The 26,481-nt window shown below is 35.6% G+C and overlaps 3 protein-coding genes across 3 annotated transcripts; 2 read left to right on the plus strand and 1 right to left on the minus strand.

The window, feature by feature from the left end:
- Positions 1–544: 544 nt before the first annotated feature.
- On the plus strand, positions 545–4,436 carry LOC110895200 (solanesyl diphosphate synthase 1, chloroplastic). Its single transcript, XM_022142479.2, has 6 exons — positions 545–1,219; positions 1,314–1,423; positions 2,469–2,596; positions 2,680–2,783; positions 2,909–3,036; positions 3,662–4,436. The coding sequence occupies exons 1-6, from the start codon at positions 970–972 to the stop codon at positions 4,208–4,210; spliced, it is 1,269 nt and encodes a 422-aa protein (XP_021998171.1). The 5' UTR covers positions 545–969; the 3' UTR covers positions 4,211–4,436.
- A 1,224-nt stretch (positions 4,437–5,660) lies between these two features.
- On the plus strand, positions 5,661–8,340 carry LOC110895199 (mitochondrial inner membrane protease subunit 1). Its single transcript, XM_022142477.2, has 4 exons — positions 5,661–5,858; positions 5,945–6,169; positions 7,889–7,999; positions 8,107–8,340. Exons 1-4 carry the CDS (start codon positions 5,727–5,729, stop codon positions 8,137–8,139), a joined length of 501 nt encoding a protein of 166 aa, XP_021998169.1. The 5' UTR covers positions 5,661–5,726; the 3' UTR covers positions 8,140–8,340.
- Positions 8,341–9,512: 1,172 nt separating this feature from the next.
- Positions 9,513–12,334, minus strand: LOC110895198 (60S ribosomal protein L18a-like protein). Its single transcript, XM_022142476.2, has 4 exons — positions 12,001–12,334; positions 10,138–10,213; positions 9,913–10,027; positions 9,513–9,761 (listed from the first exon to the last, which is right to left on the minus strand). The coding sequence occupies exons 1-4, from the start codon at positions 12,227–12,229 to the stop codon at positions 9,714–9,716; spliced, it is 468 nt and encodes a 155-aa protein (XP_021998168.1). The 5' UTR covers positions 12,230–12,334; the 3' UTR covers positions 9,513–9,713.
- Between the last annotated feature and the right edge of the window lie 14,147 nt (positions 12,335–26,481).

Consider the following 26,481-nt stretch of genomic DNA (forward strand, 5'->3'; position numbering starts at 1 on the left):
ATTATGTTAATAACCATATTAGCATGCACCATTTGATTTAATTTTATAGATAAATACAATGTATTTTATTAATTATTATCGTAAAATAAAAAAAAATACAATAATTAGATCTTTTTTATTAAATCGTCTTTCTATTAATACTAATCGAAAAAACTCAATAATTAAATTATACTAATATTACATTTTTTTTTACTATGTGATCAGAATTATATAGAAGTATGGTTTACAATTTTTTTATTTTACGTGTGTAAAACACGGGCTTCTAACATTTACAAATTAAAGCATTATTCAATCTAAGTTTTCTTTATATTTAATCCGTGTAATACACGGGTTTGATACCACTAATTCTGCAATAAATATGCTGAAACAAAATACATTATTGATTATTGATTTCTACACCATAATAAAATATAATATCAAGCCCCTCATAATTACAAAGAAAAAAGATATTAATTATGCATTTTAAAAAAAAAAACAAAAAATGGGCATTTCTAATCACACAACACATGAATGTTTCTCAATTTGCCACCAACTGCACTGCCACTGCCACACACAAATTCAACCCATAGATAAGGTGCCCTTTTCTCCCAATTTTCTCTATTCATAAACCACCCTTTTCTCAATTCAAGAAACCCTTTTCCTCTATTTAACCCCCCTCTGTTTTGTGGCAGCTATACCTTCCAATTAAAACAAAACCAAATTGCATCTTTGACATATGTGGACTTTTTGGATCCACTAAAAATCCCGTATATCTATTCAAGATTACAGTTTTTTGCAACCCAACAAACTTCCAACTTGCCTCTTTTATTTTCGAACTCATTTGCACCTCCCATATTGCATTGTTGTTGTTCAAGAATCAAGATTATGGCTTTTTGCCAGATGGGTGTGTGGTTTTATTCAAATTAGTGCTGTTTCTGAGTTGGGTTTTTAATTTTATTGAATAAAGTTTTGATCTTGGGGGTGTTTAGGATGATGATGCCGGCTACATGCCATAATCTTGAATTTGGTAGGATTAAGTTTGCTGATTTTGGTGCTTGTGGGTGTTCTTTTAGTGCTTCATTCGACCGGTTTCGGTCGAGGAATTACGCTAGGAAAGTGATTAGGAGTGTGAATAGGGGTGGGGGTGGTGGTGGTAGGAGATTGATATGTTGCAGGGGTGATGAGAAAGTTGCAAAGTGTAGAGTGTTTTCTACTGAAGCTCCTGAGACTTTGCTCAATGGTAGTTTTAAATTTGAATTATTTCATATTCATTTACAATTTAATAATTTCTGTAAAATTCAGTTTATTGATTTAAATTATTGTTTTGTGAATAGAGGATGCGCCCGGGCCTCCACCGGTGTTAAGTGTGAAGAAAGAATCGAAAGCTGATTTGTTCGAAGTTGTTTCGGATGACCTTCTGACATTGAACAAGAATCTACAGTCTGTGAGTTATCTGTTGTGTTGTTTTTTCATCTGGTTTTGTGTTACTGGTATGTGAATTTGAATGTTGTTGAGAGTTTTGACTTTCTTGAGTCAAATTTGCTAGCTTAAGGTGCTTCAAGATTGAGGATTGTGTTTTTGTATTAGAGTTAGGTTAGGGGTGTGTTATATAACAGACTGTTAATAACTTTCTAAATGGTTTTTAAGGTTCATTTTTTAGTTTATTAGACCAATCATATAAGCTGAGGCGTTTGGGAAAACACATCAGGGCCTTGAGTTGAGGCGCGCTTCATGTATGCGTGGGTCAAAATTCACAATGATTTCAAATATAGTTAGATGGCAGTTTTGAGGGTATCTTGATCAGGAGTCTAGGCCTGTAAACGAACCGAACGAACACAGACTGAGGCATGCTCGTGTTCGTTTAACTTTAACCGAACACGGACATGAATATATAATCGAACAATTTTTTTGTTCGTGTTCGTTCATTAAGAAAATGGACATGTTCGTGTTCGTTTATGTAAACGAACATAAACGAACAAACTTAAACTAACATAATTTAACAAACATAAAACAACACAAATGACCTAACATAAACGGACGTAAAGTAGCTCTTTTATACAAGTTATTGATTAATTACAATAAATTCTGTTGAAAAACCCATATATCAGTTAGTTGTATATATAAGTAGATAGAAATCCTGTTTTATGTTTATATTTATATAAATAAACTCCATATGTATTTATTAAAATATAAACGAACAAACATAAACGGACGTTCGGGAACATATATGAACGAACAACATGTGTGTTCATGTTCGTTCGTTTAACTAAATGAAAGAATAATTTTGTTCATGTTCGTTCGTTTATTAAATAAACGAACTTCCCGCCAGCCAAGTTCACGAACAGATCATGAATGTTCGGTTCATTTACAGGCCTGATGAGTCATGACTTTCAGCTACCAACATTTATTCGGTTAAGAATTTACCCCCAATTTCTTTCTGAATTTTTTCAAAGCTGTTAATAAATTTTTTTATGTTATTTGCTTGGTAGATTGTTGGTGCAGAAAATCCGGTTTTAATGTCTGCTGCTGAGCAGATATTTAGTGCCGGTGGGAAGAGAATGAGACCAGCCTTGGTTTTCTTAGTGTCAAGAGCCACATTAGCGCTTACAGGTTTAGAGTGAGTATCTCATTTTATTATTTGTTTATTTTTAATTCCCAAATGGTTCGATATGTATGTAACATGTTTCTTTTTTGACTCAGGGAACTCACACGAGAGCATAGGCGCTTGGCAGAGATCATTGAAATGATTCATACGGCAAGCTTAATTCATGATGATGTGTTGGACGAAAGTGACATGAGAAGAGGTAAAAACTTTTAACTACGTAAAGATTTTTGATGATTTTTAGTGTTTGTAATGTAATGGAAAGTTAATAACTGATTTTATTACGACTGATTACAAATTAATTAGCATTTTTCTTTGTATATGCAGGCAAAGAAACTGTCCATCAGCTATACGGTACACGAGTGGCTGTTCTAGCTGGTGATTTCATGTTTGCACAATCATCATGGTACCTTGCGAATCTTGAAAACCTTGAGGTCATAAAGCTTATTAGCCAGGTACGTCATTACTTCAATTAATAGGAGTGTTAAATGGGTCTGGTTTGTGAGTTGGCTGGTTCAACCCGAAAATTTGATACCAACCCGAACATGATGTAACCCGAAAATCATGTCAGACACATGAGCCTAAGCACGACACAAATTTTCTTAGGTTGACAAGAACATGACCTGTTTAGCCCACAGTTTTTGTTTTATTTTTATTTATTTACGTATTAAATACACTAAGATTACTATTTAAAAAAACAAGATAAAATTGTATATAAACTAAATTACATTTAAACTATAATTAAATGGTTAATTTCTCTTTAATTTTTATATTTTGGTATAAAATACCCAATCCGTTTTTAGGTTATGACAAAATATATATATATTTTTTTTAACTCACAATAATATACGTGTTAGACGGGTCAACCCAGAGACCTGCCAGGTCAACCTGACACGATCCGTTTAGGTAAACGTGTTCGCGGGTTTGACCAGAAACTGTTTAGACCAAACCCAAACCCAAACCCGCGAGTTTCGTGTTAGATTCATGTCAACTGTCGTGTTTCGAGTCATGTTAGAAACTCACACCCATGCTTCAAAAATCTTAAACAGAAAACAAAAGCTAACATTTGAACTACGACAGGTTATTAAAGATTTTGCTAGCGGAGAAATTAAGCAAGCTTCGAGTTTGTTCGACTGCGATGTTGAACTCGACGAATATCTGATCAAAAGCTACTACAAAACAGCTTCACTAATCGCTGCTAGCACAAAAGGCGCAGCAATCTTTAGCAGGGTCGACAGTGACATCAGCGAGCAAATGTACCAATACGGCAAGAATCTCGGTCTATCATTCCAGGTAGTCGACGACATATTGGATTTTACACAGTCAGCAGAGCAGTTAGGAAAGCCAGCTGGCAGTGACCTGGCGAAAGGAAACCTAACCGCACCAGTGATATTTGCTCTCGAAAAAGAGCCGAAGCTGAGGGAGATAATCGAGTCGGAGTTTTGTGAAACGGGTTCGTTAAACGAAGCTATTGAGCTTGTGATGAAAAGTGGGGGGATTGAAAGAGCCCGAGTTCTTGCTAAACAGAAAGCTGACGAGGCGATTCAGTGCCTGCAATGCCTTCCGCAGAGCGCGTTTCAGTTGGCCCTCGAGGGTATGGTCAAATTCAATCTTGAGCGTATTGACTAGATTGTGTGGTTCGAGATTATGCATTGATTGGTTGCGGTTGAAGCTGTCAAGAAACACACTTGTTTTTTTGGGGGTTTTAAGTTGTTATAGGAAATTCATACATCTGGAAGAAAGGAAATAAACATTCATAGGTATTGTTGTATACTAAATATATATATTCTTTGAAAATGATCATAATTGTAAGTTGTCATTTTCTTGGTTTTATGGAACTATTTCATATGCTCAAGATCTACAAAGTTGAGTTGGTGCTTCTAGTTAGATTCATGTTTTATCGAAAACGCAATGGTCATGCACGGATATTTGCTTGCAAGCCGTTTTAGATGAGAGTAGATATAAAGCGTTTGAAAGAGTGCGAGTTTTTATTAGACTATGGCTTAAAACATGTTTTTCATTTGGATCTTTGAGCGGATATTTGACACAGAATGGAAGCATAATGATAAACGTACAATTTAAATAGAACACAAATATTTTTTGAAAACTCCTACGACTCTTTTCAGTATTATTAACAACGAAAACCACACCAAATACAATACCCTACCATCTGTATTTATACTAATACATAACTTGTTATCCAAGACTTGTAACCTTACTTTAATAAGTAATAATAAATCCCTAACAGTTGTTTCTATATCTTCCTGTACAATTATATCTTTTAACCCTTAATTTTCAAGATTATCAATTCAACCCAGTCAATCAAGATTAATTTCTATCAGAATAAACAATACATCAAACCTTCTTTCAATAGTGCTTATCCAAATTATGATTCAGATCTTTAACTTTTGTTACAATATTGAGTATGAAGGCAAACCCCAGTTAATAAATAACAAAAAAACAAGGGTATTTTCATCATTACACTAAAATATCTAACATGTATATCCCCTACCCAAAAAAAAAAAAAAAGAAAAAGAAAAAAAACCGTCCAAACTTTAGAAATAGGGGTGCGGGCTTGAAACAAATGCTCGAATGAGCCAAGCTTAAACGAGTTCAAGTCCGAACCTGAGCTTCACTTATCGAGTTCAAGTCGGAGTGTGAGGCCAAACGAGTCTGTTAGTTATTTACTTGTAATTAATACACTAAATATATATATTTAAATAATAATAGTAACTATATAAAAATAATGAAAACCATACTAAATTGTATATAAAGTAATAATTATAATTAATATAAACATAACTTAATTAATAAATAATAACGAGTCGAGTCCGAACCGAGTTCGAGCTTGAAAAACTACCTGCGAGCTGAGCTTGAACTTTAGGAACAAATCTTGAACTGAGCCGAACTCTAGCTTAAGCATTCAAAAGTTAAACGAGCTCAAGCTCAGGCTTCGCTCGACTCGTTTGCACCCATAGATTAGAAAGTAGAATTACAAGGTGTAAAACGATAATACTCAAAACTTTATGCCAACATTAAAACTCAACTTCACTCGATATTCCCATTCCCAAAACATAATAAAACCGGATAACCAACCAACCAACCATATTTCTTCTCTTCTCCCCCAAAATCCCATCCGCATAATATGAAACCATTGTTAAACAACTTAACCAAATGGTCCGCCATTGCTAAACAATCATTCGATCGAGCTGCCATTGTCGCCAAGTTCCTATGCCTCCTTCACGTCACCAACACCTACATATTCTCACCTACTCTCGTAACCCTTCAATCCCTCTATACTATATCCACACCATACATACCCCCCCTTTACTTGTGCTAATAATAATTGTATTTTTGTTGCAGGTGTACGGGCCAAGTATGTTGCCGACATTGAATCTGACAGGAGATGTTCTGCTGTCGGAATATGTGTCGCATAGGTTGGGGAAAGTGGGACCCGGTGATGTTGTGTTGATACAGTCCCCTGAAAACCCTAGGAAAATGATTACGAAACGTGTTGTGGCTATGGAAGGTGAAACTGTTTCGTTTTTGGTTGAGCCTAGCCGTAGTGATAGATCCAGGACTGTTGTGGTAATCTTGTTATTATCCCAATATTATTTGTTGCTATGTATTTAATATCCTCATATATCGGTTATCGGTCCCCTATTGACATATTGGTGCAAGATATCGAGATCAGAATATCAGTACTGATAATATCGGCGATATTAACCGATATTGGACCAATATTTAACCGATGTATCACCGATTTTCCGGATATTAGTAGTACCTTTCTTCTAAGTTCTATCATTCGTCTTTCTTCTTATTGCTGCTATTAGTGTTTTAAGTCTTCATTGTTATTTGTTAGTGTTTTAAGTCTTAGTCAGTTCCTACCAGGGGCGGATCTAGAGTGATAGAAGGGGTAACCTCCGTTGCCCCTTGGCGCTCCGACGCTAGTGTAAATTTTGGAAAAATCTGATGTTTTTTCGATTTCGTTACCCCTTTTTATTGAAACGTTACCCCTATGCGGATTTTCTAGATCCGCCACTGGTTCCTACGTGCTACAATTGTTAGTGTTTTGCAAGTTGTAAAAGGTTAATTTGTTAATAGTAGGTTAATTTGTTAATAGTAGGAGAGTATATTGAATTGCTATATGAATAAACTCTGCATGATATTAAAATTAACGATATCCCACCGCCATAACCTATATCTCGAATATCAGTGCTTGACCGATATCCAATATTTTACCGCATTAACTACTTAGTTTGTTTCTATAAATGTTGATTGATTGGTTTTGAAAAGTGAGAAGCGCACCGAGGCAACAGGGTCAGTTGGTGCAAAGCGTTAGGTTCAATAGCGCTGAGCTTTTCGTACGCGAGGCACAAACTGTTGTACAGTTTTTTTTTTTTTTGTATTTACTGTAGGTTTTAGCATCGTTTACCCGATATTTTGTACATACGATTTAAGACTTTTTGTGTTCAATTGAATAACTGATTAACTTCTAGCTATGAGTTTGATTCTTGGTGATGAATTAGACGTGTTTTGATCACGGAAGCTGATGCGCGATGTAAGGCACGAACCGTATGCGAGGCATTTGTTATTAAGAATAGTAACATACTAAAAAATATTTGTAGATAATTTTTCACATGTTAACGTTTAAACATTGAAATATACGTGTTTTTCATCATCTCTGGTCAGATTTGTTCAATTGATTGTCTAATTTGTACAAATACACAAACCCATGGCTCAATCATAGTTGTCAATAGCGATCGCTATAGTCGCAATAGCGAATAGCGTAGCATATGGGTCGAAGGTCGCTACAGGGTATGTAGCCATAAATAGCGGGTTTTTAGTTATTTTTTATTATTTTTTTATTTTTTTAAATATAGCTATAAAATAGCTGGATTATAGGTTTTTGTTAAATATACATGTACATTAGCGTATATACCAGGGTATTTTGATATAAAATACATATAAATTTTATTTCTAGTGTATCGCTATTTATAAAATAGCTCCCGCTATTCATCGCTATTCGCTATGTAGCATATAGGTACCTTATCGCTATTTACCGCTATTCGCCATTAAACAACTATGGGCTCAATTGATGGTTAGATTTGTTCAATGAGAATTAAAAACTCAGGCTCATTGCAATCACGGTCCAATTACTGGTCAGTTGCATAAGGCGCCACAGCATGTGATGCACGACGCATTATGTGCTCTTGATATGCGCAATTTAAAATCAAGATTGTTGATGCTTTGATTCTTGCATAGACTGTTGTTTTCCAACTTCATGTTTGTGATTTGAACATGTAGGTGCCAAAGGGTCATGTATGGATTCAAGGAGATAACATTTATGCGTCTAATGATTCTCGGAACTTTGGTCCGATTCCATATGGACTTATTCAAGGCAAAGTATGGTGTAGGGTAAGTGACCAGTTTCATCACTTTTGTGTTTCTTGATATGAATGTTTTCAATGAAGTATGAGCCATCTTGATAGCTAATTGTGCATTTGCGTGTGCTTTGACTATAGGTGTGGCCGTTAGATGGTTTTGGATCGTTATGACATTAAAATCAGCAGCAGCAGCATGCCATGGAAGTTCTTAAAGAGTTGAAAGGTATTACTTCTGTCCGTCATTTTTAGGAGCGCTGCTCAGGTATTATATTTGCTCAACAGATGGAATGTAAGAACTCGAATAATCAACATTACAAAACAAAGTTGCATATTTGAATTAAATTTTGTTGATGATGGTTAGATCTTTCCGTATATTTTTTATTAGAATGTACCCTTGAGCTGGTACGGTTAGGTTCCTGAGTTTGGTTTCATTGTATGTGAATATGGTCGCGGATGAATTTAAGAACTTCATAAGGAATATCTTTGTGACAATAACTTTCCCTTGATAGCATAGCACACACTTTCTTTCTTTTGCTTAGATTTGACCTAAACTCACTGTCGATTTCTTTCGTCCTCTTGTTCGTTTTAGTATTATGTAAAAACTGCATCGTTTAAACCTTTGTGTGAGCCATAGGGGTGAGTCTGGATCAAGACGGTTCAGCTCAGTTATGGGTCAAAACCAAAGGTACAACTGATGGGTTTAGATTTTCATAACCCACCAGTTTTAGTCTCTTAGTTACAATTACAAACCAGGCCTGTGTTGGGATGTGGTCAATTTATAATGTTTTTCAATAATAATTTTAATCAGGTTCTGTGACGTATAAAAAGTATTGATTTATAACCTACGCATCCTTCAATTTGTCTGGTTATTTGATTTCTGTTTTTTTTCGATTAGATTCTGATCCGTTTTCCTGTTTCTCTGCTCGACTATAGAACATGAGATGTGAGCATGACTTTAGAATATGACACATGAAACACTCGTACACCGTTATGGCACTTGGTTTTAAAGGAAAGGAACTTAATATTCAAAGCCCTAGCGAACAAAATGAGAACAAATGGAAACAAATTTATCATGAACAGCAGATAAGGAGGGAGAACGCTGTCGAAAGCTGGAAAGCTGGAGCCATCTGGTTCATATCTGTACGGCGGTCCTTTGAAACCTTGTTTCCTTGAACATCTTTCGATGGCTCTGTCTGGGTCTGAGCTACGTTCATCGTCCACACCTGCCATGCACTGCTGATCGCAATTGTCCAGTTGATAAGACTGATGGTTAAAGGCAATTGTTTGGCTGATAGACTGATGGTTAAGAGGTTGAAACTGAACTCAACCCTTTTATCAAAGGGTGTATATATAGAATGGTTTAAATCTATACTAGTCAACCCACAACCCAAAACCCAAGTATCCTGTTGGGTTTTGAATAGTTTCAAACCGTGTCGGCTCTAAGGAGCTGTAAAAACTAACCTTGCCGCAGGGTCCGTTAACATACAAATCGGGTTTGGCCCTTGCACTAGGCCTAACCATGATGTAAAGGTTCCATATGCATCAGACAAATACAATTAACAACTTAGCATGATGTAAAGGCTCCATATGCATCAGACAAATACAATTAACAACTTAGGTAAAGAAACATACAACACTTGCACAATACAAATTATTCGCATATAATATGATTAAAAACAGAAAGGACCATCCACTTGATTGATGTCATATATGCATCTGTACAACTAACCACAAATGCCAGCCCGTCAAATTGTAGCAACGCCGCAAATCACAGCGATCGTTCCAAGAATAGCCTACATTGCAAAATGACATATTTGTTTATCTTAGTCTTGCTGAATGATTGACAACTAAGGAAAGGAATGTTTATCCACTAAAAACTACATCTACTAACTGAAAAAGACCGTGTAACTTGAACACCCTACTAAAAAGTATGAGAAATCTTACGGCAATTAGGCATGCGACATATCCAGGTTTCTCTCTAGCATCATACTGACCACATAGTAGAATGAATGCTCCAACATACCAAGGGATTGCAGCTAAGAAGAAACCAATAATGAACCTTCAGGAACAAAAAAAAAAAACGCAGCATTAAGATCGATGTTAACGAAGTTAGATCGGACAAGGATCATAGCGTTATCAACACACATCAAAAATCATAATATCACTTACAAAAACCATCCTATACCGATACCACCACAAGGAAGGCGATGTTCACTCACAGGTCTTCCTTCAGCAACATCATAACCTATGTTTAAACAAAGTTGATTATATAAACACTACAAAATCCCTCTTTGATATTCAATTTAAAGCCTGGTTCTTAGATCAAATCTAACGAATATGTTGATGCCTTAGGGGGGACGGGGCACCAAGCGGGTAGGGCCTTTAGGGTAAGTACCCATGCCAGCACACCGCCGCCGTCACCCCCAGGATAAGGCCAGCCGGTTGGTGAAGCTAGCACAGGTAGCCGCTTGAGATGTTTGTTTTCAAGGTGGGTGTTGACTTTTGAGATGTGTTGGTGGCTTGTGGTTTATTGGGGCATTTGACTCTCTTAAGTACCCACGCCATAACACCGCCGCCACTACTTACTAGTTAATGGGTACTTAGTGCACTTTTTGAGTTGGTGAGTGGTGATTGGTCGGGGCTAGGGTACTTACCCTAGAGTGCCCCTTCCCCACTTAGCACAATAGATTAATACATCTTCATGGTGTTCAATAAAATCATCCTTGATCAATATATAAATTCTACCTCATACCTCTTTTGAGTTTTTGATGTTCAATCCGATAAGATCATCGACAATGAGCGATAATAGAGTCAATAATGTTTTATATACAACTCATTTAACTCGATTAACTAAAATTAAAAAAAAAAGTTAGGAATTTTCAGGAACATATGGTACTGATTAGGCGTAAGGATCACATCAAACCATGCGCGGAGGATTATAGTGGCCCGGGGCGCCCCGGCCCCTACTGATTTTTCGCTCGTAATGTTGGTTTTACCGAAATTTTTCCATTTTTTTTGTCGTGTAAAATATTAGATTTTTAAGAGTCCGACCCCACTAATTTAGATTTGAAGAGTCCGGCCGCCACTAATTTTTCGTTCAAGCTCCGCCACTACATCAAACTCAAACCCAATACACAAACTCAAAACAACACAGAGTAATGAGACGGGTATGGGAACCGTTTACCCACATGGCTGAAAATTTCTAGTTTTATTAAATTTTTCATCAACCGTAGTCTATGCATTCTAGTACTTCTATCACATGAAAAATGACTTTTTTTTTCCTTTGGAAAATATATTTGATAATATTGTTTATTTTTCTTTTTATAACATGAAGTATTAGCTTGTGTTTTGGATTTATATCCTAATGAATTTTATATATATTTTTATATTTAAACTTAATTTTTATACCGATAACGACTAATATGTTATTTATTTTAGAGGAAACTGCCAAAATGGTCATGATGTTTGGTCACTTTTGCTATTTTAGTTCAAAACTCAAACCTTTTGAATCTGGTCGTTTCAATTTTGTTGATATTTTCATCCAAAATTAAAATATGGTCAGATTTTTTAGTTGATATCCAGTATTTTTTTGTCTTTTTCTTCCCTTTAATAAAGGGGAGAATGGTTTTTTAATGTTCTGTTATAAAAAATAATAAAAAAAAATTCTGACATTTTGCCCTTTGGTAGAGGGAGGAAAAAGAGAAAAAAGTTGGATGTTAACTTAAAAATCCAACCAGATTTTGATTTTGGATAAAATAACAACAAAATTAAAACAAAATTAAAACCATATGGACCCAGATTCAAAAGGTTTAAGCTTTAGACTAAAGTGACATAAGTGACCAAACCTAAGTGTCAACCATTTTGGGAGTTTACTCTTTATCTTAAGTTGTTTAAAGATATAGTTATATAAATATTAGAATGTATCTAGAAATCCAAATTATTATATTTTTAACAAAATAACGAACATATCCGATACAAGATGAGTATGCATGATATTGGTAATTACCCGACATATACACAACGTATTCGTACCTGGGACGGGTTGGTGCTGGTGGGCGTAAACATAAGGGTTGACCGGAGGTCCACCTGGTGGAGAAGGTTGAGGGAAGCCGGTTACCGGATGAGGAGGATAGTTTTGAACTCCCTGAAAAGTACCATACTGATGAGGCGGTGGCAGTGGCGGTGGCGGTGGTACTTGCTGCTGCTGCTGCTGCTCATACGGATATTGGTTTTGATTAGCATCCTTCACTGGTTCACTCATAATGGAGATGAAAGTGAACAAACACACTCAAGTTTATGTTTTTCTTTCTAAGGTTTTAGATTAGAATCAATTTTGGTCTTTGCATAGCCTGGATCGCTTTTGTGCACCGAGTTCATGTATATCACTGATGATTCGACATGGACACGTGGATAGTAAATTGAGACTACAGCCTAACGTTCGTTATTATTTTTATTAATAATAATAATAATAATAATAATAATAATAATAATAATAATAATAATAATAATTTTTTGTAATTTTTTTAACAATTTTTAACGACGATTTTTTTTCTACATTTAAATTCGTAACCTCCCCAAAACACCCCACTTATTCATTAAGAAATTTCGTTATGCAAAAAGTCCAAATTTTCACTTAATTGTAACCAGTGTCGGACCTACCTTTTGGCCAGAGTGAGCGGTCGTATCCCTTGAAAAAAATTAGTGTATATTTTAGGCCAAAAAAAAACCTGACCGCACCCCTTGAAAATATGATTGAACACCTCATCCGCACCTCAACAACTGGGTCCGCCGCTTATTGTAATACGCTCGATATTTTATAATACCTAACAGTAACACTAGCCAACTTTAGAATTTCTGTTAATTTTCTTTGTAGAATTACTATTATACCCTCTGTATAAAAAAAGTTAAAAACATGTATTCACAGCAAAGATTTCAAAATGCAGCTGTTTGAAATAATCAAATAAACTTTAGCTTGTAAATTTGTAACAAGCCTTGAAACACAAGATGAAGTTATTCATTTGTAACAAGTTACGCTTACACAAATTGTTTACAATCATTATTATATAAACGATTTATTCGTGTACACGACGCATTTAGCCGAAATCACGCAGCTTTTGGCTTCGGATCTTGCAACCCGCAGACCATATTAACTGGCATAGCCACATCTATCATCAGCGAACGACAACTTCAAATCCGAATTCTCCTTATTTGACTTCAACAAGGATGGAATAAGCCTCTCACATCTGGGGCATGATATCGGAGGACCAATCCAGTGAAGCCAACCACACCCATCACTCTGCAATGTTTTAAGTCAACACATCAGACTCAGGGCCGTTCCAAGCTTTTTGGAGGCCCAAGGCGAAATGAAATTTTAAGGCCCTTTTTTCTTCTTTGGTTATTATAAACGATACTCCTTTATCCGTGTTTGGAACCAAACAAAAATCTAACACAATTATAACACATAGTGGTTTGCTTGTATAAGGAATCAAACTTGGAACCAAACAAAAATCTTAACACAATTATAACACATAGTGGTTTGCTTGTATAAGGAATCAAACAAATCTTAAACATTAAGTTTGCACTAATATTAATAGTTAGCATATTAATTTTCTTTAAAGTGGAGGCCCTAGGCCCAAACCTAAGTTAATTATAGTGTAGGTCCGGCCCTGATCAGACTCTTAATTTCAGAAAAAAAAAATTATGATTAAGAAACAGAACAACACTTACACAACATATAAAGCTTCTCCCTAGATTAGCTTCGGTCCAGGAAGTTCGAATGCAAGTAGAAGCACCATATGAGCATACTGCATCAGATCGACCAGTGGTATTGCTGGTCCACGATGAAGCTATTGCCATTATAATTTTAGAGCATTAAAAGGTTGAAGATAATTAGGAGTTGCAATTTCAGTCCCTAATGGGCTTTTTGGTCTTTTACCAGAAATCCCAACATTCAACTAACGTCCGTTACTACCCTGGACTGTTCGGTTTTTTTTTTTCAAATGAGAGCTGAAAATGTGATTGGGTGTAAACCCTAGGGACTGAATTTACTCTTATTAAAAACTTAAAATAGTTAGAATATATCTTGAAAATAATAAAAAACTCAAAATAGTTAGAATATATCTTGAAAATAATTAAAAACTCTAAATAGTTAGAATATATCTTGAAAATAAAAAGATTTTAGAGATTGTGAACACCAGAATATACAACTATTATCTTCTTCACTATTTTAGAGATGAAGATGATAACGCAAAACCTTAAAGAAGGAGCACTTCATTTGAAGTATAGGAATAAAACTATACTATCATTGGTCTGGGAAAAACCCTAACCTTACCAACAAAAGGTTTAAGATCTAAAATATTATGAATTGAAAACGGAACTATGGTTGGACCTAGGAATAGAGAAACCTTTGATATAAGCAGTAAAACTATACTAACATTGGAATCTAAGAAAAAACTTAATTTGAAAAACAAAAAATTAGGGTTTGAATTACAAAAAAAAAATAAATAAATAAATAAATAAATAAATAAATAAAAATAAAAAACTGAAATCATGATCATATATAATTTTAACATTTAATCGAACAAAGATATGAAGGATAAACAGTTTTTCTTGAAATTTTACAGGATAACAATAATCTGAATCAATCAAGACACGAAGGTTTAAAATGAAATCGAAGAAAGAAATAAAGATGAAACAAATATGCATGAAATAGTACACGATAACAATAATCCTAACAAATCAACACAATGAAGGTTTAACATGAGATCAAAGAAAGAAAATTAAAATAAAGCCAGGTATGCAGATTTGAAACTCATTTTAGAAAGGAGAAAGTGAAAACAAACGGATTAAACGAAGATGGATAGGTTGATTGATTCGTCTGGATCGGATGAACTTCAACGTCGCTAGTAGTAGGGGTGTTCAAAAGAATCCGGATCCGAAATCGAATCCGAAATATCCGAAAATCCATATCCGAAATATCCGAAATTTTGGATATCCGAAAATTTGGATATCCGAAAACCGGATAATCCGAATTTTCGGATTCGGATATGAATTTCAAAAATTTCGGATAATCCGATTATCCGATATCCGAAAACTAATTATTTTTTTTATAAATATATATAGTATATGAGCATTATATTTAGTTTGAAGTATTGTAAAAATTAGTAAAAAAGTAGTAAATAATTGTATTCGTGTGAATTTATGATTGTTTTTAGTTTTAAATGTTGGAGATTTGGAAAATCGAATATAAGTTTAGTTTTAATCTATATACGAAACATATTTTTTGATTTCTTTTTATAAATTCGGATATCTGTTTGGATATCCGAATCTGTATCCGAAATTTCGGATATCCGAAAATCGGATATCCAAAATTTCAGATACGGATTCGGATATCAATATTCACTATCCGAAATTTTCGGATATCTGGTTTTCGGATATCCGAAAACCGGATTATCCGATCTTGAACACCCCTAGCTAGTAGAGCTTCAAAGATAAGATGAAAAGATACAAAAGTAAGGGTTTTGTGAAGGTTTGGTGTAAAGGATGGGTCGGACCTTTTGAACTAATAGATCCCCGTGTGGAAAAAATATGGGTTGAGGTGCATAGACGGGAAAACACATTCGAGATCACTCTATTGACTGCCCTGTGTCTCCTAGGTAAAGGATCAAATAAAACTAATATTAACGTACGTAACGTACGCATTAAGGGAAAAAGTAAAAAGTGGCGGTGTCATTTTGGTAATTATCAGCAACTTCTAAATTACTGGGGAAAAAGCAAAAAGTGTCTTGTAGAGTAATTTTGAGCATCTGTAAAGTAATTTTGGGAAATGTAGTGTAATTATCAAATTACTCTAGTAGAGAAATTTTGACTTATGTAGAGTAATTTTGGAAAATGTCTTGTAGAGTAATTTTGTTAGCATTTAGTTATGGGGTTTAGCTTTATGGTTTAGTTTTTAGCTTTTAGTTGGGGGGGGGGGGTTAGGTTTTTTAGGTTTTTGGGGGGTGGGGGTGGTTTAGGTTTTTTTTTTTTTTTTTTTTTTGTGGGGGGGGGGGGGTGGTTAGTGTAATTTTGATAATTACCCTACAATTTTGATAATTACCCTACACGACCAAAATTACTCTACAAGAACATTTATAATGGTTTAGGTTTTTTTAGGTTTTTGGGGGGTTGGGGGGGGGGGGTGGTTTAGGTTTTTGGGGGGTGGGGGAGGTTAGTGTAATTTTGATAATTACCCTACAATTTTGATAATTACCCCACACGACCAAAATTACTCTACATGAACTTTTACAAAATTCATACGTTTTTGACTTTCTTTCAATTCGTACGTTTATTTTATTTTCACAGGAACTTAACTCGTGTCTCCTAATATGTTTGTTTTATCTATACTATATTATAATGCATGAGGGAGAGGCATTTTAAGATACCAAAAAAAAGAACTTTTTCTCTCTTAATTTATAAATACATCCCTAAAATGAGGGTAAAATGGTCTTTTAAACAATAATTATATTTTAGTCCCTCATCTTATTACACTTAAATTCCTGAGTTTTAACATAATTATGGGTAATTGGTTACACTTTTTCCTCTCCACAACAAACTTACAATTCTTTTACGTATTCTTGCCATATCTTATAAACTTTAATGTTTTACAAAAATCCAAAAGTACCGTGACAACCTACTCATTTTTGTCGACGTTTCGATAGTTATCTTGGTCAGTATTGACGTGTGGATTAAAAGGTACAAGTAGATGATGCCTTAGTGTACATGTGATTAAAGCCCAACAACTTAGTCATTATCCCAGAATGCGTATAATGGCTACAGTGCCTACAGAATGTCAAGTGATTAAATACCATCAATTTAATTCTCTCATCTAGATTACACGTTAATCCCTGATCATTAGCAAAGTTATAGATAATTAGTTAGTATTTACATTTCATCCCCTTATAAAAAACTAACTCCTCCCTCCCCGTGATTTTAAACGGTCATAACCTTTTGGTACGTTAATATATATTTTTTTAAATTACACCATATAAACAAGTATTCTATTCTCGTTAATTTGATTATAGTATTGCTATAGTTTTTTTCATTAAAAAGATTGATATGTTACGTGATTAAAAGTGTCTAAGGGCGAGTAATAACTGAATCAACTGAAAACTGATTAACTGAAACCCGAATTAATCAATAATGGTTATCGATTTTTTTAATTTGTACCCTTATTTAACCAAAATTAACTGAACCGAACCATTCATATTTTTATATATTTTTAGCTTTTATACCTTTAGTTCATGTATTTCATATTTATACCCCCATTTTATGTATTTATACCTCCACTAGTTTATAGACCCGCGTACTACACGAGTTTTTACAATATAAATGATATAGTTATATAATATTTAAAAAACTGTATATCACTAACGACCTATGTTAATTAGTAACGAAACTTTATATAAACGGATTTCTATTACATATAATGGTTCACATAACTAACTTGAATTTATCACAAAAACTAAAACTGGCTCATCTTAATTAGTAATACTGAAAATACCATAATAGTTGTGTATTACAAAGGTTGAATATTGAAAAACATGTAATAAACAAATTTGTTTATTATTAGTATGAATGAAATTATGTATTACGTTACATATAACAATGTATAAATAATAATAATTTTTATCATTGTGTATCTTTTAAATATAACTTTTATTTAAACTAAATCTTTAAGACTTCAATTCTATTTACAAAATTCATTATTTAAATTGTTCTTTTTCTCTTTCTTGGTAAAAAACCAATTTTATTGGTACGACATAAATTAGATTTTGTTACAAAACAATGGCCTAATAGCAACCAATATATGATGTATGTAAACAAGAATTGTAGAAGATCATAGAGAGAAAGATAGAAAGAAGAATTGAAGAACTTATTCTTATTGATATCTAAAAGGGATTACATATGCCTCTATTTATAGGCTTACAAGATGGAAGTTAAGTATATGGAGAGATGGGAGTTAAGTATATGGAAAGTCATAACACAAGTGGATAGTCACACAATAAATATACAATAATTCATAACACTCCCCCTTGACTATCCACGTGACAAAATAATATATTATTCTTATAATACGCTTGGTGATGCTGCCTCGTTAAAAACCTCGCTAGGAAAACCCAGTGGGATAAAACCATAGCTAAGGAAAAAAGAGTGCAGTGCATATTTTCTCCCCCTGATACTTTTGGATCAGGTGTGTTGCCTCATTAAAAACCTTACTAAGAAAACCCAATGGGACAAAACTTAGTCAAGGGATAAAGAGTGCAACTTGTGTAAGTCTCCCCCTCATTTTAACATGTATCCTTTAAGTGATGTGTGTCCATCTTCCTTGAAAGTCGAATAAAGCTTTTGTAGCGAATGATTTGTCGCTTGATCCCTTAATGTGCAATCCTTTATGTTGAGCAATGTTGTATAATCTTCTAACGAGACTTTAGGTTATTTGATGTGTGTAAAATGCAACATATAAATCACATCAATTAAGGCATAAAACTAACCCTTTTTAAGTACTAATGTTGGAAAAAGAGTGTTTTTGTCTTCCTTTTGCATTTTCAGGATTAAACGAGCTCAAAATCACAAAAGAAGCAAAAAGACAACTAATTCTAGCACAAATACAAGAAAAGGAACAAAAGTAGACTGCCCGGACCCTCAACGGCACCTCCCGAGGCAAAGAAGAGAAAACAGAGTCTGAACACGCCCCGTGTCCAGCAAACACGGGGGCGTGCCCAGGAAGCAGCAGAAAAGACAAACCAATAGAAGCTTCCATTGCCCACCACGGGGCCGTGTACAGCGGGCACGGGGGCGTGGTGAAAGTACAGTAGGCGCATTAATTGTAATTGCGAATTACAATTAATGAAGAGAGAGAATGTCAGACGGGCACGGGGGCGTGTCCAGCGGACACGGGGCCGTGCCCAGCCTTCTGTTCAGCCTATAAATAGAGGAGCTTGGTGTCATTCTCTTTCATCCCTTGGCACACCACCTCTCTCACACCTCATCCACCACCCACCACCACCATAATACCATCATCCACCACCATCATCCATTGTCCATCGTAGAGTGTGTGAGTCGTCTCGGGATCCAAGATTGATCGTAAGAGTTCTTGACAATCAAGGCCATGTTTGCCTAAGTCTCTTACATCACTTGGTGAAGACAAGTGTTTAGTATAATACTTTTTATTTTTAATCTTTTGCACTTTTTATTTGGTTTTGTATTAATGACTTTAATAACTAGTTACTTATGTTGAAGGTGATCTTTCCTTATCGTTTGTCCGTGGTGTCTTGGCGTTATTTTACTGTCTATATAAAATAAAAGATTTTCACCATTCATATCTCCACGGTCTATATGGAGGTATGTTGGCTACCTGGTCGGGGGTTAAGGGAACGGTTTGGTAAGGGTCTTGCCCTTGTTCAGCGTTTAGAGGTCCTGCTTGGGACCTGGGTCAAATTTAGTAGGATCTCCTTCAATGCCCATAGGTATTGGATGGCGGGGATCCAAACTCTTTGACCCCCTCATAAGTTAACTACTATTAATACTATAACCCGGCTATTTAGGACTGTATCCCTGCTGACTCAGACTACTTAGCCGAGGGTAACGTCACCGCCAAAAGCGGGGCCTACCACAATTTGCATTAATAACTTAATTCATTATCTTTCAATAATCCGACCCTTTAGGATGTATCCTTGCTGACTCAAACTACTGGGTTGAGGGTAACGTCGCCTTCAAAAGAGGGGCCTACTACAATAACTAAGATAATCTCTTAAATAAGTGCAAAAGTGCGAAAATAATCAAAGGTTATACTAATACACGTGTCGGATCCAAGTGATTCATCTTGTCTATCTGTTTTTATTTTATTTTATTTTTCAGCATTTAGTTAGTTTTTATTTTTCTTAGTTTAAAATATTTTTCTCACTTTTTGATTTGATTAGACGTTGAGGATAAACCGGTACTAAAAGCTCTTGTGTCCTTGGACGACCTCGGTATCTTACCAACACTATACTACGTCCACGATGGGTGCACTTGCCCATATGTGTGTTTAGTGTTAGTAAATATCGTGTTTTATAAATTTAAAACTTGGTTAAAAGTGTAAAAAGGGGCTTAAATATACATCTAAAACATATACACACCGACACGCATCAAGTTTTTGGCGCCGCTGCCGGGGACACAAGGATTTTAAGAAAGCTTAAAATCGACAGCCTAATCAGTTTTTCAAAACCTTTTTAAAACGCGCGCACATTTTTCTGCATTTTAGTTTAGTTTGCATTTACAGTAGCCTGAACACGGGGCCGTGCTCGCTGAACACGCCCCCGTGCTGCATATTTTTATAGTAGATACCCAGATACAGAGTCTGAACACGGGGCCGTGCTCGCTGAACACGCCCCCGTGCTCAACGTGACCAGTAACTTTAATTAAAACGCCCAGATACAGGCCCTGAACACGGGGCCGTGTCCACTTAACACGGGGCCGTGTCCAGCTTCTGTTTCCGTCTTATTTTTGTTTTCTGGTCCCGAGACTCAGTTGTGGTCTGTTGAGTGATTCTTATGGATCAATACTCAAGAGATTACAACTACACCTATGATGAGGATGATTATAGGGGTAATTATTGCACTAATTGTCGTAACGCACGCTCGGTTCAATATAATACTTCATATCAACCATCCAATTCATACAACTACTATGAGGAGCCCAGGTACGAGCCATCAACTTCATACACATCCTATGAAGACCAAAGGTATGAACCTCCTCCCTCATACTCATATTTTGATGAACCAAGGTATGAGCCTTCATACTCATACTTTGAAGACTCAAGATATGAGCCACCACCTTCATATACTTATTATGAGGAACCATGGCGTGAACAACCCACCTCATATGAGTACTATGAAGAACAAAGTTTCGACCCTTATCCATCATATACTTATAATGAAGAACAATGGTGTGAACCATCTACTTCATATGAGAATTATGAGGAGCCAAGGATCGAACAACCGGATTCAAGCTTTGAGGATCCAAATTCTTTTTCTCTCACCGAAGTGACCAATAGGATACTAGAACACATTAAAACTATCGAACGTTACATGAAAGAATCTCGCGCAAGGGAAGAGGAATCCCGCGCAAGAGAAGAATTAAAAAATGATAATAACGTAGAGATAGTTGAAAATGTAAAAATGGAAGAACAAGAAAGTGAAAAACTGACACATGAGTTAAACAACGGAAAAGGTGAGGTCGATAACGCTAAAATTCAAGAAGAGTCTTATTTTGAAGAAATTAATCTCTTGTCACCTACTTTCGAAAATCATTGTTTAGTAACCCCTCATGCTAAGTTTTTAAAAGAGTTAAACACTAGTGCTAAAATCAAAGAAATGGTAAGTGTTAAGTTAACTAATGATCAAACCTCGCTAATAAAAGAAGATCCTTTTGAAATTAACATTACACCGGTTCCATGTTTCTTTCAAAATTCATTTATTAGTAATATTACCATTGATAAAGATCTTTGTGTTAACATAATGCCTAACTACATTTTTGAAAATTAAGTATTAGTGATTTTGCTCCACTTCAAATACCCATTTTTCTATCCGATCGGAAAGTGATAAAATCAATCGGTGTAGTTGAGGATGTCTTGGTTTAAACAAATCAAATGGTAATCCCAACCGACTTTGTCATCCTTGATGACGCTCCTCTAGTGTTGGGACGACCTTTTGTAAAAACTCATGAAGCTTTGAAAAACCGGAAGTTCAACAATCTACCTCTTCAATTAGGGGCATTCAAAAGGAGCATAGATCTTGGGCGCTCAATGAAATATCCTTTTGGCAATGACGACCCCCTAATTGAAGATGAGCCAGAGCCACCTGATAAGGTGGGTCTAGCCAAGGACCCCTGTAAACGTGGCGCACCACGGAGGCATTCCGCGGAACTATCCGTAGTTTAGTTTAGATTAACCTTTATGTTTTCTAGTTTAGTCTTTAATTTTCAGGAATAAAACACACTCGGGATGGTGAAGGACACTAAGGGAAGCTTGAACCAACACCCCAAGCACAAAAACAGAGCCTCTCGACAATTTTTCTTCATTACAGCAAGTTCAGCACGGGGCCGTGCTCACCCAACACGCCCCCGTGCCCAAAAATTTGCAGAAATGCCCAGTTCAGGTACCTGGACACGGGGCCGTGCTCACTGAACACGCCCCCGTGCCCAGCCTTCTGTTTACTTTTGGTACTGGCAGTCTGGACATGGGGCCGTGCTCAGCCAACACCACCCCGTGTTCAGCTGCCAGTAACAAAAATCTTTGCTTTTTAACCCACTTTTACACATTCTAATCAACCGAAAATCTTATTTTTGGGACACATTGAGGACAATGTGTAATTTAAGTGTGGGGGGGATGCTAAAACCTTGAATTTTGCAAGTCCTAATAACAAGCCTTACACAAAACTCTATTTGAACCGCTAATCACCCCAAATTTTTTCAAAAACTTTTCATTTTTTTACTTGTCTTGGTTTAATTTGGGAATAACAAGTTCTAAAAAGGTTATATTTTTATAAATTTACAACCGATAGCGTCGTGATAAAAAGAACCAAATAAGAAGATTATGAAACGGCATGACAATCTTAATTAAAATTTGATTATATATACTTGATCACATAAAAACCCATTCCCACAAAAGTGAGTTTTGAGCCTTTATTGAGCATACAAATATACATCTTTAAACTAAATGCTCATTTTTCGTTTCTTGTGTGAATAGCCGCTTGGTTCTTACGACTCTAGAACTTGCCACGACGATACATTCCCGGTCCTTACCAACTTAAACCCGAGTAAGTAAATGATGGAGGCATTAGGACTAACCCCTTTTTATTTCTACACCATTAATTTTCCTTTTTTTTTACCACCTACCCAAAAATCCCTCTAGTTAACCCCTTTGAGCCTAAACCTTTTCGTTTCTTCCCCCAAAACAAATACCCTTTACCCACCAAAACCTTTTTCATTTTAAACCCTTTATTTTAGTAACAAAGCTCGGTTTTCTTGTGACACAAAAAAAAAAGAAAAAAAAAGAGATGAAGTTAGCAATAAACAAACAAGCTCAGAAACCTTGTTTGAAAAATGCTTCATTAGAATAAAAAAAAAAGTGAAGAAAAAAAAAGAAGAAAAAAGAAAAAAAAAACAAAGTGTTTTACGAAAACCGACGCTTTTTACGCTTTTCGCCCTTTTACTAACCACTAACCCAACCACCCACCTTAACCCAAGCCTAACCCTTCACCCCAAAAGTCCTCTTGATATTTACAAAGGTAAAAAGTTAAAAAGGAGGAGGATTGATTGCTTGGCAAGCCTATGGAAGGCGTAAGTTCCATGCCGCTCTCGAGTGATTCACTAAAAATATACACCTTCGGCCGAGTGTTGAGTGATCCCCCGTGAGGTATGTGAACTTGTATATAAATGGAATTTTAATAAGGCATGCTATGCCCAAATAAGTAATTTGTCTTATGAAACGTTCAAAATAAATCATAACGAATAGGATTGTAAATAAATAAAAATAAAACTTATAAAGACCTTGGATTCCCGACACTCTAGGACAAGCTAAAAACCTTCTCTTCTACCTATTCCATTTGGGAGTGTAAGCCACATTTAAAGAGTTTTGCTTAAGGACAAGCAAAAGTTCAAGTGTGGGGGTATTTGATGTGTGTAAAATGCAACATATAAATCACATCAATTAAGGCATAAAACTAACCCTTTTTAAGTACTAATGTTGGAAAAAGAGTGTTTTTGTCTTCCTTTTGCATTTTCAGGATTAAACGAGCTCAAAATCACAAAAGAAGCAAAAAGACAACTAATTCTAGCACAAATACAAGAAAAGGAACAAAAGTAGACTGCCCGGACCCTCAACGGCACCTCCCAAGGCAAAGAAGAGAAAACAGAGTCTGAACACGCCCCGTGTCCAGCGAACACGGGGGCGTGCCCAGGAAGCAGCAGAAAAGACAAACCAATAGAAGCTTCCATTGCCCACCACAGGGCCGTGTCCAGCGGGCACGGGGGCGTGGTGAAAGTACAGCAGGCGCATTAATTGTAATTGCGAATTACAATTAATGAAGAGAGAGAATGTCAGACGGGCACGGGGGCGTGTCCAGCGGACACGGGGCCGTGCCCAGCCTTCTGTTCAGCCTATAAATAGAGGAGCTTGGTGTCATTCTCTTTCATCCCTTGGCACACCACCTCTCTCACACCTCATCCACCACCCACCACCACCATAATACCACCATCCACCACCATCATCCATTGTCCATCGTAGAGTGTGTGAGTCGTCTCGGGATCCAAGATTGATCGTAAGAGTTCTTGACAATCAAGGCCATGTTTTCCTAAGTCTCTTACATCACTTGGTGAAGACAAGTGTTTAGTATAATACTTTTTATTTTTAATCTTTTGCACTTTTTATTTGGTTTTGTATTAATGACTTTAATAACTAGTTACTTATGTTGAAGGTGATCTTTCCTTATCGTTTGTCCGTGGTGTCTTGGCGTTATTTTACTGTCTATATAAAATAAAAGATTTTCACCATTCATATCTCCACGGTCTATATGGAGGTATGTTGGCTACCTGGTCGGGGGTTAAGGGAACGGTTTGGTAAGGGTCTTGCCCTTGTTCAGCGTTTAGAGGTCCTGCTTGGGACCTGGGTCAAATTTAGTAGGATCTCCTTCAATGCCCATAGGTATTGGATGGCGGGGATCCAAACTCTTTGACCCCCTCATAAGTTAACTACTATTAATACTATAACCCGGCTATTTAGGACTGTATCCCTGCTGACTCAGACTACTTAGCCGAGGGTAACGTCACCGCCAAAAGCGGGGCCTACCACAATTTGCATTAATAACTTAATTCATTATCTTTCAATAATACGACCCTTTAGGATTGTATCCTTGCTGACTCAAACTACTGGGTTGAGGGTAACGTCGCCTTCAAAAGAGGGGCCTACTACAATAACTAAGATAATCTCTTAAATAAGTGCAAAAGTGCGAAAATAATCAAAGGTTATACTAATACACGTGTCGGATCCAAGTGATTCATCTTGTCTATCTGTTTTTATTTTATTTTATTTTTCAGCATTTAGTTAGTTTTTATTTTTCTTAGTTTAAAATATTTTTCTCACTTTTTGATTTGATTAGACGTTGAGGATAAACCGGTACTAAAAGCTCTTGTGTCCTTGGACGACCTCGGTATCTTACCAACACTATACTACGTCCACGATGGGTGCACTTGCCCATATGTGTGTTTAGTGTTAGTAAATATCGTGTTTTATAAATTTAAAACTTGGTTAAAAGTGTAAAAAGGGGCTTAAATATACATCTAAAACATATACACACCGACACGCATCAGCCTCCTTCCAAAAAAATATCATATGTCCACGACTGTGTTTTGTTACATTCCTGCAACTACAAGACTAACCAAACTTGTTTTGATGGGTTAGTAAAATATAATCAAATATTGTTTATACCTGAAATATTTCTTTGAACTCATTTCAATGTCTCTTCGCTTGACAAAGGTTATATCATGACAATATGGTCAAGTGAAAGATATTATAACCATACATAGCTAGCAAAACATATTAATGCACTTATGCATTTAACGATGGTACTTCTAGAATGAGAATCTCAACTTTGGTAGGAGATAATGATAGGCATTTCTTATAACAAATGACTTAACAACCTTTAACATACTTTAAGGTTCAACTATGTCCATACTAAAATATCCAAACATCATCTTCTAGATGTACTTGGGGGATTGGTAAAATATAATTACATATATATATATATATATATATATATATATATATATATATATATATATATGCGAACACAGTTCAAAAATAATTAGAATGTGCCAAGGTCATTCAAAAATTCTCCTTCTAAAAGCTCGACAATTTCTCTCGATGATGCCTAGACATCATCACTGTAAACTGCGATTATAGTGAACTTTTAAAAGTAGAACGCCGATAAAACATGGCTAATTTAATCAAACTTATATCCCTCTTTATGCAAATATCTCGAGTTGTATAACACTCGATCTAACTATTTTAGTCCATACATATTCTATGAACTTGATATAGTACATTCTTGAGGTTTTGACATCATTAATGCTTCTAGCATTATCAATCCATGAGGGAATTCTTTCCATCTTATCCAAATATGCATGTGCTTTCACTCTTAGAAGTTTTGCTATATAAACTTGCCCTTTTAAGACATAGATATCTATATCATATGCAAAAATATCAAGAACACTTGCTTTTATCTCCAAAATTCATATTGTACCATGTTTGTACACAGTGTACATTGAGATGCCATAATAACTAGGTACACATTTTCTATGTATGTTTATTGGAGTGTTGGTGCACTATAAATACATCTATAAGGTGTTTCAATTAACCTCTTAAGCACTCAAATGCTTTAGGATACTCATGGGGAGTTCCAATTAAATTCAATTCAATAACATATACAACATGTA

Source organism: Helianthus annuus, chromosome 12, assembly GCF_002127325.2.
Source record: "Helianthus annuus cultivar XRQ/B chromosome 12, HanXRQr2.0-SUNRISE, whole genome shotgun sequence".
Taxonomy (NCBI): domain Eukaryota; kingdom Viridiplantae; phylum Streptophyta; class Magnoliopsida; order Asterales; family Asteraceae; genus Helianthus; species Helianthus annuus.

What these genes read in the sequence shown, in the direction of transcription:
- LOC110895198 (XM_022142476.2), bottom strand. Translation starts at nt 12,229, where the DNA reads ATGAGTGAACCAGTGAAGGATGCTAATCAAAACCAATATCCGTATGAG. An exon ending in ATCGGTATAGGATGGTTTTT is followed by an intron (nt 10,028 to 10,137) that starts GTAAGTGATATT and finishes TTGTTCCTGAAG; the next exon opens with GTTCATTATTGGTTTCTTCT. An exon ending in ATGTCGCATGCCTAATTGCC is followed by an intron (nt 9,762 to 9,912) that starts GTAAGATTTCTC and finishes TTTGCAATGTAG; the next exon opens with GCTATTCTTGGAACGATCGC.
- LOC110895199 (XM_022142477.2), top strand. Translation starts at nt 5,727, where the DNA reads ATGAAACCATTGTTAAACAACTTAACCAAATGGTCCGCCATTGCTAAA. An exon ending in ACATATTCTCACCTACTCTC is followed by an intron (nt 5,859 to 5,944) that starts GTAACCCTTCAA and finishes TTTTTGTTGCAG; the next exon opens with GTGTACGGGCCAAGTATGTT. An exon ending in AAGGCAAAGTATGGTGTAGG is followed by an intron (nt 8,000 to 8,106) that starts GTAAGTGACCAG and finishes CTTTGACTATAG; the next exon opens with GTGTGGCCGTTAGATGGTTT.
- LOC110895200 (XM_022142479.2), top strand. Translation starts at nt 970, where the DNA reads ATGATGATGCCGGCTACATGCCATAATCTTGAATTTGGTAGGATTAAG. An exon ending in TCCTGAGACTTTGCTCAATG is followed by an intron (nt 1,220 to 1,313) that starts GTAGTTTTAAAT and finishes TTTTGTGAATAG; the next exon opens with AGGATGCGCCCGGGCCTCCA. An exon ending in TCATAAAGCTTATTAGCCAG is followed by an intron (nt 3,037 to 3,661) that starts GTACGTCATTAC and finishes GAACTACGACAG; the next exon opens with GTTATTAAAGATTTTGCTAG.